The following is a 14,883-nucleotide window of genomic DNA, read 5'->3' as shown; positions in this document are numbered from 1 at the left end:
CATCAGCTCTCAGCTTACAGTCACCTCACAGAACCCAGGTCCAACCACCTGATGCAAAGCAGGTTCTCCTATTATTCTCAATTACTGCACCCAGTTTTTGGTTTTGCCTTGTAGAATATACCAGTCTATTATTCACTAGTTTGTCTTAGCTTCTAGAATGTTCGCTGTATGAGGATGAGGGTGTCTTAGTCACATCTTTATTCCAAGCCTAGCATGATGCCTGGCACATAATAGGCATTCCATTAATATTTTGAGAGATCATCTGAGTTTGGCATCCTAATTTCACATGAGGGAAGAAACTCAACTAAGGGCCCATCATTTTCCTACTTATTCAGATTGTTGCACTGAGGGCAATGTAGTAGTTAAAAGCACATATTCTGGTACCAGACTTCTTTGGTTCAAATCCCAGCTCCTCCACTGACTAGTTGTGATGCAGGGGAAATTACCACTCTGTCTGTTTCCTCACTGGTAAACGGGGATTACAGTATCTATATCTAATAGGATTGTTGCAAAGATTACATGAATTAATAGAAAGATGATGCCTGGCTTATGATAATTCTTCTCTTCATTATTACGTAAACTCAAAAATAGTTTCTTCAACCCCCCAACCCCTTACTGTGCTTAGAACACAAGAAACAGTGTTCTTTGAATGATATAACTAATAATTTCCCACAATTTTTACCACTCAGGACAGAACCTATGTCTGGCCTATACAACTAGACTTTCTCAGATACTACGAGGAGAATCAAGATCCTTGTGGCAAAACAAACAAACAAAACAATTCCTTCATGGGTGGACATCCATTTTGGTCATGCTGATCTTTTGGAGAGCATAGAGGATTTACCTGCTAGAACAGAGAACACTATTTTCTCTGTTAAAAGTTAACAAATAACAACATACTACTTTATTACCTGTATTACCCCTAACAAGAGATTTTTGTAGCAATACATTAAGGTAGCAATAATAACTTTTTAAATCTTAAAATAATCAGTGGCCTACAAGTATACTAAAAAGTGATTAAGAATATAGGAAAATACATTAAATGATCATTTCGCATTTATTTTGAAAGCTATTCAGACACCAGTTTTAAAAAGTGTTAGAATTAATGTTTTATTGTCACGCAGGTGGCAACTGGGTTTATGTCTTCATATTTTATATTTTTGTAAATTAAAAAAATTACAAGTTTTAAATAGCCAATGGCTGGTTATGTTTTCAGAAAACATGATTAGACTAATTCATTAATGGTGGCTTCAAGCTTTTCCTTATTGGCTCCAGAAAATTCACCCACCTGTTAAAAGAATATTGAACTGACATTAGATGTAGCATTGTAGCACTGTTTTATACATAAAATATCAGCATAGAATGAAGGAAGAATAGGGGTGGAGGGAAGAAGAGGTATAATCTTATTTAAAATAAACTTCCCTGAATAACATACAGTTCATTTAAGTTGTAAACAAAGAAAAAGTATCAAAGTCAAAAGGCTTAAGTACAAATTTTCTTTTACACAATACCTAACAACAACAAATGAACTGCCCAAGTCTAAGAAATGTGCTTTATGATATAAATAGGAAACACCAATTAGAGGGATTTAGTGACTAGTTCTAGGAAAGATCGATTTTCAATTAGATGTCACATTATGTACTTAAGCCAATGAAGAATGACATATTTAAAAATTCTTAAAAGCAGAACTTGGCGATATGCCTCAATCTTTGAAGGGAAAATCACTCCAGTGGTTTATTCACTTATACTGGGTTTCCTATTGCCCAGTTAGAGTTTTAAAGGTCAGATGTACGTACCTTTTGTCCCTTCTTAAAAAACTGGAATGTTGGCATGCATTTGACTTCACACTCTGAAGCAACATCCTGGTAGGGAAAGTAGCAGGGGAGAGGATTAAATACAAGACTGTCAGTACTGAGCTTTGACAGAAGTAATCCAAAACCAGAATCTTCTCCCTGTCATGTACCCCACATTTCAGCATGAGGACATTTTTCAGCATATGAAAATTAATATGATGAATATAATTGCAGTCCAAAAGCCAAACCGGTTATATTCTCAATGAAAAAGTTTTATTAATATTTACTTCCTTCGATGGGCACATCAACAGGCAGAATGTTCAGAATGTTACTAGCATCAGATACTCCAGCAATCCAATATGCTGTTTAATCCAATCAAATTCTCAACTATTTTCAGTATCATACAAAGAAGCAACAAAAAATTCTGCTACAATTGGACTCAGTATTATAATCTTAACTATTCCTTAGAACTAGTACTTCTTGTTTCTTGCTCATAATTTTTCCAGTTTTATTATGAAGGCAGAGTACACAGAATGATTATATAAGGTCTAAAGTCTAAAAAAATAAAAGGCAATTGTTCAAGAACAAAATCATAGTAATCTAAAGGAATAACCCCACACTGGGTTTACTGATTATTATTATTTTTGAGACAGGGTCTGGCTCTGTCACCCAGGCTGGATGGAATGCAGGGGCACAATCTCAACTCACTGCAACCTTCACTTCCCAGACTTAAGCCATCCTCCCTCCTCAGCTTCCCCAGTAGTCGGGACTACTGGCACATGCCACCAACCTGGCTAATTTTGTGTGTGTTTGTGTGTGTGTGTGTGTGTGTATATATATATATATATTTTTTTGTAGAGATAAGGTCTCTCCATGTTGCCCACAGGCTGGTCTCAAACTCATGAACTCAAGTGATCTGCCTTCCTCAGGCTCCCAAAGTGCTGGGATTACAGGTGTGAGCCACCACGCCCAGCCTCCTGCCTATTTTTAATTAAAAATTGATATGTGAGGCCAAGGCCAGTGGACTACCTGAGGTCAGGAGTTCGAGACTATCCTGGCTAACATGGAGAAACCCCATCTCTACTAAAAATACAAAAATTAGCCAAGCATGGTGGTTCACGTCTGTCATCCCAGCTACTTAGGAGGCTGAGACAGGACAACTGCTTGAACCTGGGAGGTGGAGGATGCAGTGAGCTGAGATCACGCCACTGTACTCCAGCCTAGGTGACAGAATGAGACTCTATCTTAGGAGGAAAAATAAAAAGACTTTGTGGATTCTCAAACCTTGCTGCAGTATCAGAATCACCTGAGGGATACTACAAGTTTCCCCATCAACCCCTATCTTAAACCATTACAGTCAAAGTCGAGCTTCAGGTGACTCTGACGCTCTAACCTTTGAAAGCCATCCTACTTAGAAAATCCACAAATTCCTAACATTGCAAATTGGGCTAGTTGATTCATATTTCCTCCTTTCCTAGAAGTGGCTCTTGCTACAGCTAAAGATTTTTCTGCAGCTCAAAGGTAATTGAAGTAACAGACATTCCTCAACTGTGGAATGCCAAATGAGAATTCTTGTAATACCCCATGCTCAACACATTGTTCATGCTGTAAGAGGGCAAGGTTTGGAGGACAAAACCATGCAACTGGTTTGGTTTGGAACCCAATAGGGATTGAAAATGTCAGCCAGACACTCAAAAGAGGACTGGGAAAGAAATACAGAACTACTCAGCACCTAAGCAGCAAAAGCTATACAGGACAGCAAGCGAGCAGGCAGGACTGTTGAGAACCAAATCATGGAAACCAGCAGATAACTCTCAAGGGGAAGAAAGGCCAGCTACAAACACTATGATGACCTCTAGGATGGTGGTTGGCACTACTGTTGAGGAGTTCTTTCTAGGTAATCTTTACTTTTTCTTTTAATGCTGGACACCTGCTGAGAATGAAAGTACAGTTTCCAGTAAGAGGCACAAGGACAGTAAAGGCTGGAATAAAAATGGCGAGTGTTTATTGAATGCATACTATTGAAAACTCACTCAAAGTAAGGGTCAGAGGGAGGTCACCATTTATAAAATAAGTATCATAACCCTGTTGGCTGTCAGAGAAATAAGGTTGGTCTCTCATTTTCAAAAGGGCTACTGATGATACTTTTCTATGAGTCTATGGAGGCAAAGTTAAAGTTCCCCAGTTTGTCAGAGGGTCACTTCAAGGTTTTAAAAGACACTTTCAGGCCAGGCATGGTGGCTCACGCCTGTAATCCCAGCTGTTTGGGAGGCCAAAACGGGTGGATCACTTGAGGTAAGGAGTTCGAGAACAGCCTGGCCAGCAAAGTGAAACCCCGTCTCTACTAAAAACATGAAATTTAGCCTGGTGTGGTGGCAGACGCCTGTAGTCCCAGCTACTCGGGAGGCTGAGGCAGGAGAATTGCTTGAACCTGGGAGGTGGAGGTTGCAGTGAGCAGAGATGGCACCACTGCACTCCAGCCTGGGCGACAGAGTGAGACTCTGTCTCAAAAAAAAAAAAAGATACTTTCAGGGTGATGAGAGTGCCCCAAGCAGACATGAAGGAGGAGCTGTGTTATACGGAAGTCCTTGAGAGCTTTGCACACCTATAGTAATGCACTATTTAACATTTGGTCGATGACCAAATGTAATGCACCAATTAACATTAGGTCGATGACAGATTGCATATATGTGGTGGTCCCATAAGATTATAATGAAGTTGAAAAATTCCTCTCACCTAGTGATGGGTTAATGTCATAGCCCATCGCATTAGCTGGTGCAAACAAATCTGTGCTGCAATTACATAAAAAGTATACCACTACAGACTGCTTTATCTATGGAGGAGACATTCTTTTGTTCCTTTACTTTCTTTTTTTTTTTCTTTTTTGAGATGGAGTTTCGTTCTTGTTGCCCAGACTGGAGTGCAATGGCGTGATCTTGGCTCTCCGCAACCTCCGTCGCCTGGGTTCAAGTGATTCTTCTGCCTCAGCCTCTCAAGTAGCTGGGATTACAGTCATGCACCACCATGCCCAGCTAATTTTGTATTTTTTTTTTTAGTAGAGACAGGGTTCCTCCCAATGTCAGTCAGGCTAGTCCCGAACTCCCGACCCCAGGTGATCCACCCACCTCTGCCTCCCAAAGTGCTGGGATTACAGGCGTGAGCCACCGCGCCCGGCCATTGTTCCTTTACTTTCTTAATAACCTTGCCTTCACTTAAAAAAGCATATCACTACAATTATGTACAGTATATATTACTTGATACTAAGTACAATTATGTACAGTATATACTACTTGATACTAAACAGCTAGATTACTGGTTTTTGTATTTACTATACTTTCATCATTAATTTAGAGTGTATTCCTACTTATTTTTTTAAGAAGAAAGTTACTATGAAACAGCCTTAGGCAGGTCCTTCAGGAAGCATTCCAGGAGAAGGCACTGTTATCATAGGAGAATGAAAGGTCCATGCATATTACTGTCCCTGAAGACCTTTCCGTGAGACAAGATGTGGGGATGGGAGACAGTGATACTGATGTTCCTGACCGTGTCGGTCTAGGCTAATGTATGTGTTTGAATCTTAGTTTTTAACAAAAAGTTTAAAGTCTTTTTTAAAAAAGCTTATAGACTAAGGATATAAAGAAAATATTTTTGTAGAGCTGTACAATGCATTCGTGTTTTAAGCTAAGTGTTACTAGAAGAGTTAGAGTTAAAAAATAAAAAACTTATAAAGTAAAAAAGATAATAAATGTACTGCTGCAAAAAGAAATTTTAAAAATAAAATCTGTAAGCATACAGTGTTTATAATGTCTACGGGTTCTAGGCCTTCACATTCACTCACTACCCACTCACTGACTCACCCAGAGTACCTCTCAGTCCTGCAAGTCCTGTTTATAGCAAGTACCTTATACAGGCATACCATTTTTTAATCTTCTATATATTTTCACCATACCTTTTCTAGGTTTAGATACACAAATACTTACTGTTGTGTTATAACTGCCTACAGTATTCAGTACAGTAACATGCCTTACATATTTGTGGCCTAGGAGCAATAGGCTTTACCACATAGCCTAGGTGTACAGGAGGCTATGCCATCTAGGTTGTGTAAGTACACTCTATGTGTGCACAACCAAATTGCCTAACATTTCTCAGAAGGTATCCTCATCATCAAATGATGCATGACTGTACTTCCCAAAGGCAGTAAGAACACCTGTCCTCAGTACAGTATGGTGCATTGCTCTGCCTCAAGAGACTGACTTCACCTTCTGTGCTGCAGTCCCATTACCTGTTCAATGAGGGTGCTAATAAAAAATATTCTTATAGTTATTGTGAAGATTAAATGACATAGTGCATGCAAAGGGCTTATCATGGCATCTAGCACCTATTTACTTTCACATAAAAATCAAGGCTGGGCGTGGTGGCTCATGCCTGTAATCCCAGCACTTTGGGAGGCAAAGGTGGGTGGATCACCTGAAGTCAGGAGTTTGAGACCAGCCTGACCAACATGGTGAAACTGTCTCTACTAAAAATACAAAATTAGCCAGGCATGGTGGTGCATGCCTGTAATCCCAGCTACCCAGGAGGCTGAGGCAGATAATTGCTTGAACCCAAGAGGCGGAAGTTGCAGGGAGCCGAGATCACGCTACTGCACTCCAGTCCAGGTGACAAAGCGAGAGTTATTATAACTGTTATTCTCAAATGTTAGTCTCAAAAAAAAGAAAAAAATCAAGTTGTTATCTGATAGGATCAGTGGCAGTTAGAATTTCTCTACTCCAGGTGCAATTTTCCCCTAGCTAAATTGACCTTAATAGAAGAAGTAAGACTAAGTTTGATTAAAACAAGGAACAAGGATTTTTTTTTTTTTCCACAAAAGTGCAATTACACTCTTTTTTTTTTTAAAGAAACTCTGGGACACATCTAGAGCAGTAACTTAACAACCATACCACATTCATCATTCATTCTACACCTATACTACATGCAAGGCAGGTGTGTTAGGTGAAGGGGAAACCAAGGTGAATTAAGACAGGGTCCCACCCTGATCGTAGGAATCTACCGAGACTAATGGTAAAGGACAGACATAAAGATCATTATAATAATTGCCAAGATTTACTGAGTACTTAGGGCACACAAGGGGGTAAGTGGAGAAGGGGTGAAGCTCATGACAAGGAGTTAGTCAGGTAGGAAAGGAAAGGACAGACCAGAGGGAGGAGACAGCACAAGCCAAGGCAGGGGTTGCCCAAGGCACAGAGTCAAAATATGGCTGAGAATATGCAATCTGGGATTGTTGTGCCCTCCCATGTTTAGAGAGCACTGCCATATGCCTGTTTTAAGTGACCCTTCAGCCTTTACTGGACATTCCATGTTTGCTCAATGAATAAGCAACCTTGGGAGATTGATGTGACAGGTCTTAAGGCTCAAGAAGAGGAGTGACTGGACTAAAAGCAGAAGCCAGTGAGCCAGCACTGGAAGCCAGGTCCAGCGCCTCTGTTGCCACACTGCACCCCTCCCCCATCGCCTTTCCTTCTCCACTGGGGCTAAGTGAAAATGCTCACTTATCTGCAAAGGGCCCCGAAGTGATACCTCTTCAACAGGCTCTCCTAGGTCAGCGGTCATGTGCTAAGCACCGTATCTATACCCACCATAAGGCAGAGCATCCTCTAATGGGTAGTGCTTAAGGTCAAGAGCTGAGAAGCCAGACCACTTCATTTTAAATCCTAGCTCAGCCACATACTCACTGAAACTTCATGAACAAGCTGTGTTTCAGTTTTCTCATCTATAAAATGGGGATGATAACAGCACTCAGGATTAAATGAACTGATACTTAAAAACTACCCAGAATAGTGCCTGGCATATACCTAGTGCAAAACAAGTATTCATTAAATAAAACCAAACCTGGAATTTCTTCCAAATTATTCTCTCAGGTACCTTGGTGTTTATCTGTTAAAACACTTGTGGTTTCTAATTGACTAAAATCAACCAAGACTAGAATAGGCTTGCAAATGCAGGTTCTCACGCTACTGCAAGTTCACAAAGAGCCCTACAAGCGGTCTCATAATTTGGTGACCCCATCAAGCCTATGGATGTAATGATCATAGCTAAATTCAATCTCTATTTATTGAGCATCTCAGACTGTAAAGTAGAACGTAGGGTTTTAGAAAGGTGGGTGGCCAATAAGATTCAGAAGTCTTACTGATTTATTTCTGTTTACTTTAGGATGTGATATACAGCTCCTGATAGCTAGGATTAAGCTCCTAACTTACCTGCTCTTCTGAGATAGAACTTTTTAGATAGGATTACAGTTCTAGAATTATTTGACATATTTGTGGAAAAAAGCACTGTGCAATTCAGAGGAAAAGGCCAATGTGAAAAGCTCAGTAGTATCTCATATTTCCAGCTACGTACCTGACAGTCATCCACATCTACTTCAAGGAATACCACGTTGGAATACTTTTCAGAGAGGGACTGGAAAATTTTAAATGAAAAATCCAAAAAGATTTAGAACTAGGTAATGGCAATCAATGTACTCAAGCTTCTTAAATGAAAACTTAATAGAAGTAGAGACTAATTAAAGATCCAAATATTTAGATCTTTGGAGACATAGATCTAAGAGACATAAATTTTCTCTAAATCAAATTTTTCCTAGTATAAAACAGTTTGTCATATCAAACTCTGAGGCTGGGATTTCAAATAAGGCCCATGTTTCAATGTGGGAAAAAAAGAACTATTTAAGACAAAATTAACTTCTAAAATTTATTTTCAATGGGCTACATGTATCAAACCTAAATTATTTGTTATACTACTGCTTCTAGACCAATGATCCAGCCAAAGAAATCCCCCTACCAAAACCAAAATCCTTTAACTGTCTTTCTTTCCTACCTTTGTGACCACCAACCCATAAACACAAATCTCTTACAAAGTAGACATTAATACTCACATGAAAGAAAGGCTTGATCATTTTGCAAGGCCCACACCACGTGGCTGAGAAGTCAACTACTACAAGTTTATCACCTGCGGTGTTCAAGGCTTCCTGAAAAGCAGCCTAACAGCAAAAAAAGCTTATGTTAAATAAATAGTTAAATATTAAACCTTCAAAAGAAAGACTCAACACAATCACACAAAGTACATTTTGGAGGATCTCCTTTCAGGACCTACTTTTTAGCCAAAAAAAAAAAAAAAAAAAACCCAAACAAGCCAAATAAAACTCTGTTTGAAGAAATTCTATATATGTTGATAGTGTTACTTGATAAGATGAAACAAGATATAATGTGTAGAGCATACTGCTATTCATGTCTTCATGACTATTTTATAAAATATTGTGAACTGGCTAATTTCTCTTTCCACCAAAGGAAAATAAAAATAGATATTTGTACTAAAAATGTCTCCATGTCAAGGCTAGGTATATGGTAGACATTCACTAAACACTTATGGATTATGAAGGGGTCACCTGAAGTCACAAAGGCATAGGATTTTGCAATTGAAACATCACAAGTTACTTAAAAAAAAAAAGTTGGCTGGGCATGGTGGCTCATGCCTGTAATCTCAGCACTTTGGGAGGCCGAGGTGGGTGGATCATTAGGTCAGGAGTTCGAGACCAACCTGGCCAATACGGTGAAACCCTGTCTCTACTAAAAGTACAAAAAAACTAGCTGGGTGTGGTGGCTCACGCCTGTAGTCCCAGCCACGGAGGAGGCTGAGGCAGGAGAATAGCTGTTCAGAAGGTGGAGGCTGCAGTGAGTCAAGATTGTGGTACTGCACTCCATCCTGGGCAATAGAGGGAGACTCCATCTCAAAAAAAAAAAAAAGCTATGACTTTTGATTAAACTCATTTGTCTATGGTAGACCATACGAAAATCTAAAATTTTTTGAAAAGTCAAGGAAACTAACCTTCCCCAAACCTCAACACTCAGACATCACTGTTGACATAAGCATAATGGGGTTTCCAGAGTTGAGATCACACATTTACCAACTTTTGATTTTTGCCCTTTATTTTAAAACTACACCCTCATCATTCATTAAATGAAAATTTTAGTTCCTCATGAAAGAAATTTTTCTTAGATATTGTTTTTCATAAGGAATGCTTGTTAAATAAAATTCTTAGTAGAAATGATGAAGAAATCTCTTACCAGTAACTTCCCTGAATTATTTACTATCTAGATACTGTAACCCTGGGAACCGAATATTCTAGTTACCAAGGACTCATTTTTGTTTTGTTTTGTTTTTGAGATGGAGTTTCACTTGTTGCCCAGGCTGGAGTGCAAAGGCCTGATCTCAGCTCACTGCAACCTCTGCCCCCGGGGTTCAAGTGATTCTCCTGCCTCAGCCTCCCGAGTAGCTGGGATTACAAGCCTCCACCACCAGGCCCAGCTAATTTTTGTATTTTTAGTAGAGATGGGGTTTTGCCATGTTGACCAGGCTGGTCTTGAACTCCTGACCTGAAGTGATCCACCCGCCTTGGCCTCCCCAAAACAAAGGAGTCATTTTAACCACAATTAGTCTGTTAGTGCTAACCAAACCCAAAAACCAAACCAGAGCAATTAAGATAAATCAAAACATAAACATCTATATCTGAAGTCTAGGTTTTCTTCAAGGAAACAACACTGGTCAAATAGGTTTAATAAAAAATGAACATTCCCCGGCCCCCGCCGCCACAAGAGGTCCCATAAAGAAAGAAATCAAATAAATAAACCACCGTAAGATAAAAAACCAAATAAACAAGAAAACACTAATGTGACCTCAAGTAGTAATAGTTACTTCTCTAGATTTCTAATTTCTACCTCATGTTTTTGGGAAAATAATTCACAATTGGTGTTCCTGAGAAAGGTAGGACAACACTTCCATAAATTTTTCAGTTATGCAAATCCCTCAACCCCACCCCTAGAGGTGGAGACATGGGGAGGGCTGCAGCAGGGTACATTAGAAGTATAGCAATTGTTTTTCCAAATCATCACTGATTGTTCCAGATCAATTTCATTCAAAGCCTTCCCTAATGTGATTTTCAAGAAAGTTAAACCAGGGATCCTTTACTGTAAGATCCAGGTGAGACAGGAAAAAAGGTCAAGAAATGCCAACGTCTGGAATAGACATTTTTGTTTTTTTAACACGATTGACCCTCATTAAAAACTTGAGATTACTTTCAAGGGGGAAGGTATTTCAAACATACTCAAGGCTTTTCCAAAACAGCTCTGAATCAAATTTAAACACAAGTACCTAAAATTCTGTAAAGAGGCATGCAACAATAACTTTTAGCCTAAATGAACATGAGTTACACCCCAGGTATGTGCAGGCTTCACGTACAAACTCTCTTCTGATACTTCCACACGGGTATCAGCTTGAAAATTATTCAAGAGTATATTACTAAGAAGAAATCACAATTTCCAGCTCCCAGAAACTAACAGTTACTATTAATAAATGTCTCCATCACTGACACCAATAATCTGGGGGAAGCAAAACAATGTAGTTGGGGTAAATAGGAGCAGAATCTAAGATCTCTTTGCTTAAACATACCTACTCTGAAGGTAGTAAGTGTGAGTGGTTTCTGAAGTATTTAGCCAAGTGCCTTGTGGATGGGAGTTGAATAAATGGTAGGTGTCATTCTTCTTTTTTTTTTTTTAAAGTGTTTATTTCTTCCTCATCACATTTACAATCAATTATTCCATTCCTCTCTGAAACAGATCCCAGTTGGCCCTAACGTACTAACAGACTGCCTCAGAAACAGAATTGTTCTCAATGACCAATGATGCCAATTTAGTCCATTAGGATGAAAACGTAAGATGTATTCAACATTTACAAATAACAGGCTGGGCGCGGTGGGTAACACCTGTAATCCCAGCACTTTGGGAGGCCGAGGTTGGTGGATCACCTTAAGTCAGGAGTTCGAGACAAACCTGACCAATATTGTGAAACCCCGTCTCTACTAAAAATACAAAATTACCGAGCGTGGCGGCGCATGCCTGTAATCCCAGCTACTCAAGAGGCTGAGGCAAGAGAATCGCTTGAACTCGGGAGATGGAGGTTGCAGTGGGCCAAGATCAAGCCACTGCACTCCAGCCAGGGCAACAAGAGCAAAACTCCATCTCAAAAAACAAACTAACAAATAACAATCAAATTAGTGTAACTTTCGATCAATGACTTTGGATTATTTGAGGATTGATTATCAGGGCCTGTGGGCCCCAGGCTGTAGTGCTTTTTTTAAAGTTCCTGTCACCCTTGTACACCTTTGTCACTGGTAGAAGAGGAAGGTGCCACCATGCTCTGACAACTGGGAGGACTAAACTGTGCTCCAGAAATCCTAATCAACTTTCTGTTTGTAGTAGCTGGATATTGTGACAACTAACATAGACCACTCAAAGGTCTTCTGGCTCCGTGGAGGGGGTTCTCAGCAGTTCGGTTACACTGAGGTTGCCAGACCCTGGAGAACAGAATCCCAGCCCCACTCCCTTCCCCAGGAATGGACTAAAATTTGTCACACAATAGGTGCTTGGAAAAAAGTATATGAAAGATAATTCACTACTAAGGATCTTTTCAACACATGAGGGCTGCTAAAATGAGAATCCCACTAAGAAAATATTGATTAAGAGGAAGATAAAAGACGACAGTGGCAATCAACATATGAGGAAAAAAATACTGAGAGTCAATAACAGTCAAAGGAACAAAAGGATCGGGGACACACTGCAGACACACTTCTGTTTCCGAAGCCCACCCAGCACCAAACAGGTCAGGGCACCCAAGGCGGGCGAGGACCCGCCCTCCCCTGCTTCCCGCGGGTGGGGAGGAGTAATCGCAGGGTAGGCGCTGGCCAGGGGTCTTTTACCGTTCGGGCAGTATCAATTTCCTCCACTCACTCCACTTTTCTGACGCTGCATTTAACAAATATTTCTGCAATGGCTACATTAGACGCTGCGTGTTAGGCTCTGGGTTTCCTAGTCTAGAAGGTTTTAGGCTTGCAATAACTTTCAAACATGGGAAGTCTGTTTTGCCTTGGGCATTTTTAAGAGGACAAAACATCGATCGGGATACCGATAGGTCGGCGAGCAGGGGCAGGGCGCGGCTGCACCCGGGAGGAGCCCTGGCTCCAGCAAAACCCACCGACTGAGGGTGAATCACGGACGGGCAGGGCAGCCGAGGCCCCCGGGCCCAACCTTGGGGACTGAGTCATTCCAAAGCCACTGCTGCCGGAAACACGCCCTGCGCCACAGGAGTCCCGTGGGCGCGGCCCGGACCTCACTTCCTCGCGTCACCTGGGGCCCTCTGGCCTCCCGGCCAGACCTGCACGTGCCAGGGGGTCTCCAGCCGCAATCCGCCTCCTTAGTGCGGATACAGCACGCGTCACCTTTGGGGCCGGGAATGGATGGAAGCAGCCGGGGGTCTCCGGCCTAGACCAGCTCCCAAGGGAGATCACTACCCCCGCTGCGGGTGGATCACTTCGCATATGGAAAGGCAGCGGCGGCCAGCGACCCGTGCCTTCCGCAAGGGGCCCTCTCTATCCTTGCCTAAGGCCTGAATCTGGATACAGAAGGGGGCCAAGGGCGGACCCCTTCTATTCCCTCACCTTCTTCCAGTCGGGGCTGCCCGGACGGGAGGGTGCAGGAAGGGCAGCGTGGGGACTCCTCACGCTGCCCGCGCTCTCACATCTCCCGGGCGCTCCCCGCGTGCGTGCAATCCCCCGGGGCACAGGGTGCGGGCAACGCTGGATACCGCCACTCCGCCCTCCAGGGGACCCTCGTCCCTCTCTTCCCTTCCGCCAGGGCAGGCTCCACCGCCTTGGGCGCGCCCAGGCCGCTGCTTCCCTCAAGCCCAGGCCGAGACGCCGCGTCCCTTTTCCCCGGCGATGCAGAGGGGCGGCCTCTGCATCTCCCGCCACCGCCTTCCCCAGCTACAGAGGCCGCCCGCGGCGCCGGCGCCCTGGCCTTCCCCGGGAGCGCGTACCTTGCTCTCGATCTGCTTCACCATCTTTGCTGCTGGGGTCTGAAGAGCGGCTGTAAGGACCGATGGAAACGGATCCAAAGCACCAGACCGAGCTTGAAGACTCGCCGTTTGCTCTGCCTTTATAAACGGGCACGCCCGGCGTGCGTGTGGCGGGGGCGCGCGCGCCCGCCCGGACCTCCGCGCCCGCCGCTGCGCCCCGGCCACGCCCCGCCCCTGGAGCCTGCGACCCGGGATCGGGGCGGGGCTGGCGCAAGCGTGGGGCGGGGCATCAGGGCTTAGGCTCCTGCGCCTCCAAGCTCAGCTCGCACCCCAGCTGAAAGTGGGGATCAGCACTGCGCGTGACGGTGGGAGGCAGGGAGACGGACAGTCACCCCCAGAGACACAAGGTCCTTCCCAGGTCACCTGGGGTTGCGTCCGCCGCGCCTGAATCGAATGCGCCCACGCTCGAGATGGGGACAGTCCTGGGACCTCCCAGGCAGGGCTGGATTCCTCGAAAAGTCCCGCCACGCCCCGGCCACCACCAGCCCCGTGAACCTCACAAAGTGCTGAGTAACGGTGACCAGGAAGTTTCTCGGTGTGTACGTCCTTGCCTCCTCTCCAGAATTTACTGTTACCGTTCTCTTCTCTAACCTCCTTCTGTTCTTTCATTTTCACTGCTGAACCCGCTGCTCCAGCTTGACACAGCGGTTTAGTGAGATAGAAACGACCGGGGGACTGGTTGGGCTCTTGACCATCAGACAGCTGCGTGTGAGATGGAAGTGCCTCCGGATTGAGCTCTGCAACTTAGTTACGCAGTTGTGACCCTAGAAAGGTCCTAGAGTCTCAGTGTTCCCTTCTGTAGAACGCGAATCATGATGGTCTCAATCTCACGGTGGTGTTACTTTGAGGGTTAATAGTGCTTGCAAAGTGATCAGGACCGTGCTTGCCACGTAGTAAACCTCCATAGATAGTTCTTATTCGGTGTCTTGCGGGGACTGATTGGGCCTGGCCACCTTATACAGCATTTACAGTGGGACAGCACGCAAATTTGTGTGAGTTTTTTCTAACGGAGGCAGACTCCTGGAACAGAAGTCGGAGTTTACATTGATCCAGGAATGCCTGTTGCAGGTTATGTCTGGCAGGGCTGGGGATTGTGGAAGGTGGGTGTGTTAGCTGACCTTGTGGAGCC

General features: G+C 43.2%; 1 protein-coding gene across 1 annotated transcript; it reads right to left on the bottom strand.

Moving 5' to 3' along the window:
• Positions 1 to 1,038: 1,038 nt before the first annotated feature.
• On the bottom strand, positions 1,039 to 13,936 carry TXN (thioredoxin). Its single transcript, XM_033237849.1, has 5 exons — positions 13,716 to 13,936; positions 8,725 to 8,829; positions 8,193 to 8,252; positions 1,797 to 1,862; positions 1,039 to 1,288 (listed from the first exon to the last, which is right to left on the bottom strand). The coding sequence occupies exons 1-5, from the start codon at positions 13,737 to 13,739 to the stop codon at positions 1,226 to 1,228; spliced, it is 318 nt and encodes a 105-aa protein (XP_033093740.1). The 5' UTR covers positions 13,740 to 13,936; the 3' UTR covers positions 1,039 to 1,225.
• Between the last annotated feature and the right edge of the window lie 947 nt (positions 13,937 to 14,883).

The sequence above is a fragment of the Trachypithecus francoisi genome, unplaced genomic scaffold (assembly GCF_009764315.1).
Source record: "Trachypithecus francoisi isolate TF-2019V2 unplaced genomic scaffold, Tfra_2.0 Lachesis_group16, whole genome shotgun sequence".
NCBI classification, from domain to species: Eukaryota; Metazoa; Chordata; class Mammalia; order Primates; family Cercopithecidae; genus Trachypithecus; species Trachypithecus francoisi.
Note: the sequence above shows the minus strand (reverse complement) of the source record. Positions and strands in the feature narration are given on the sequence as shown.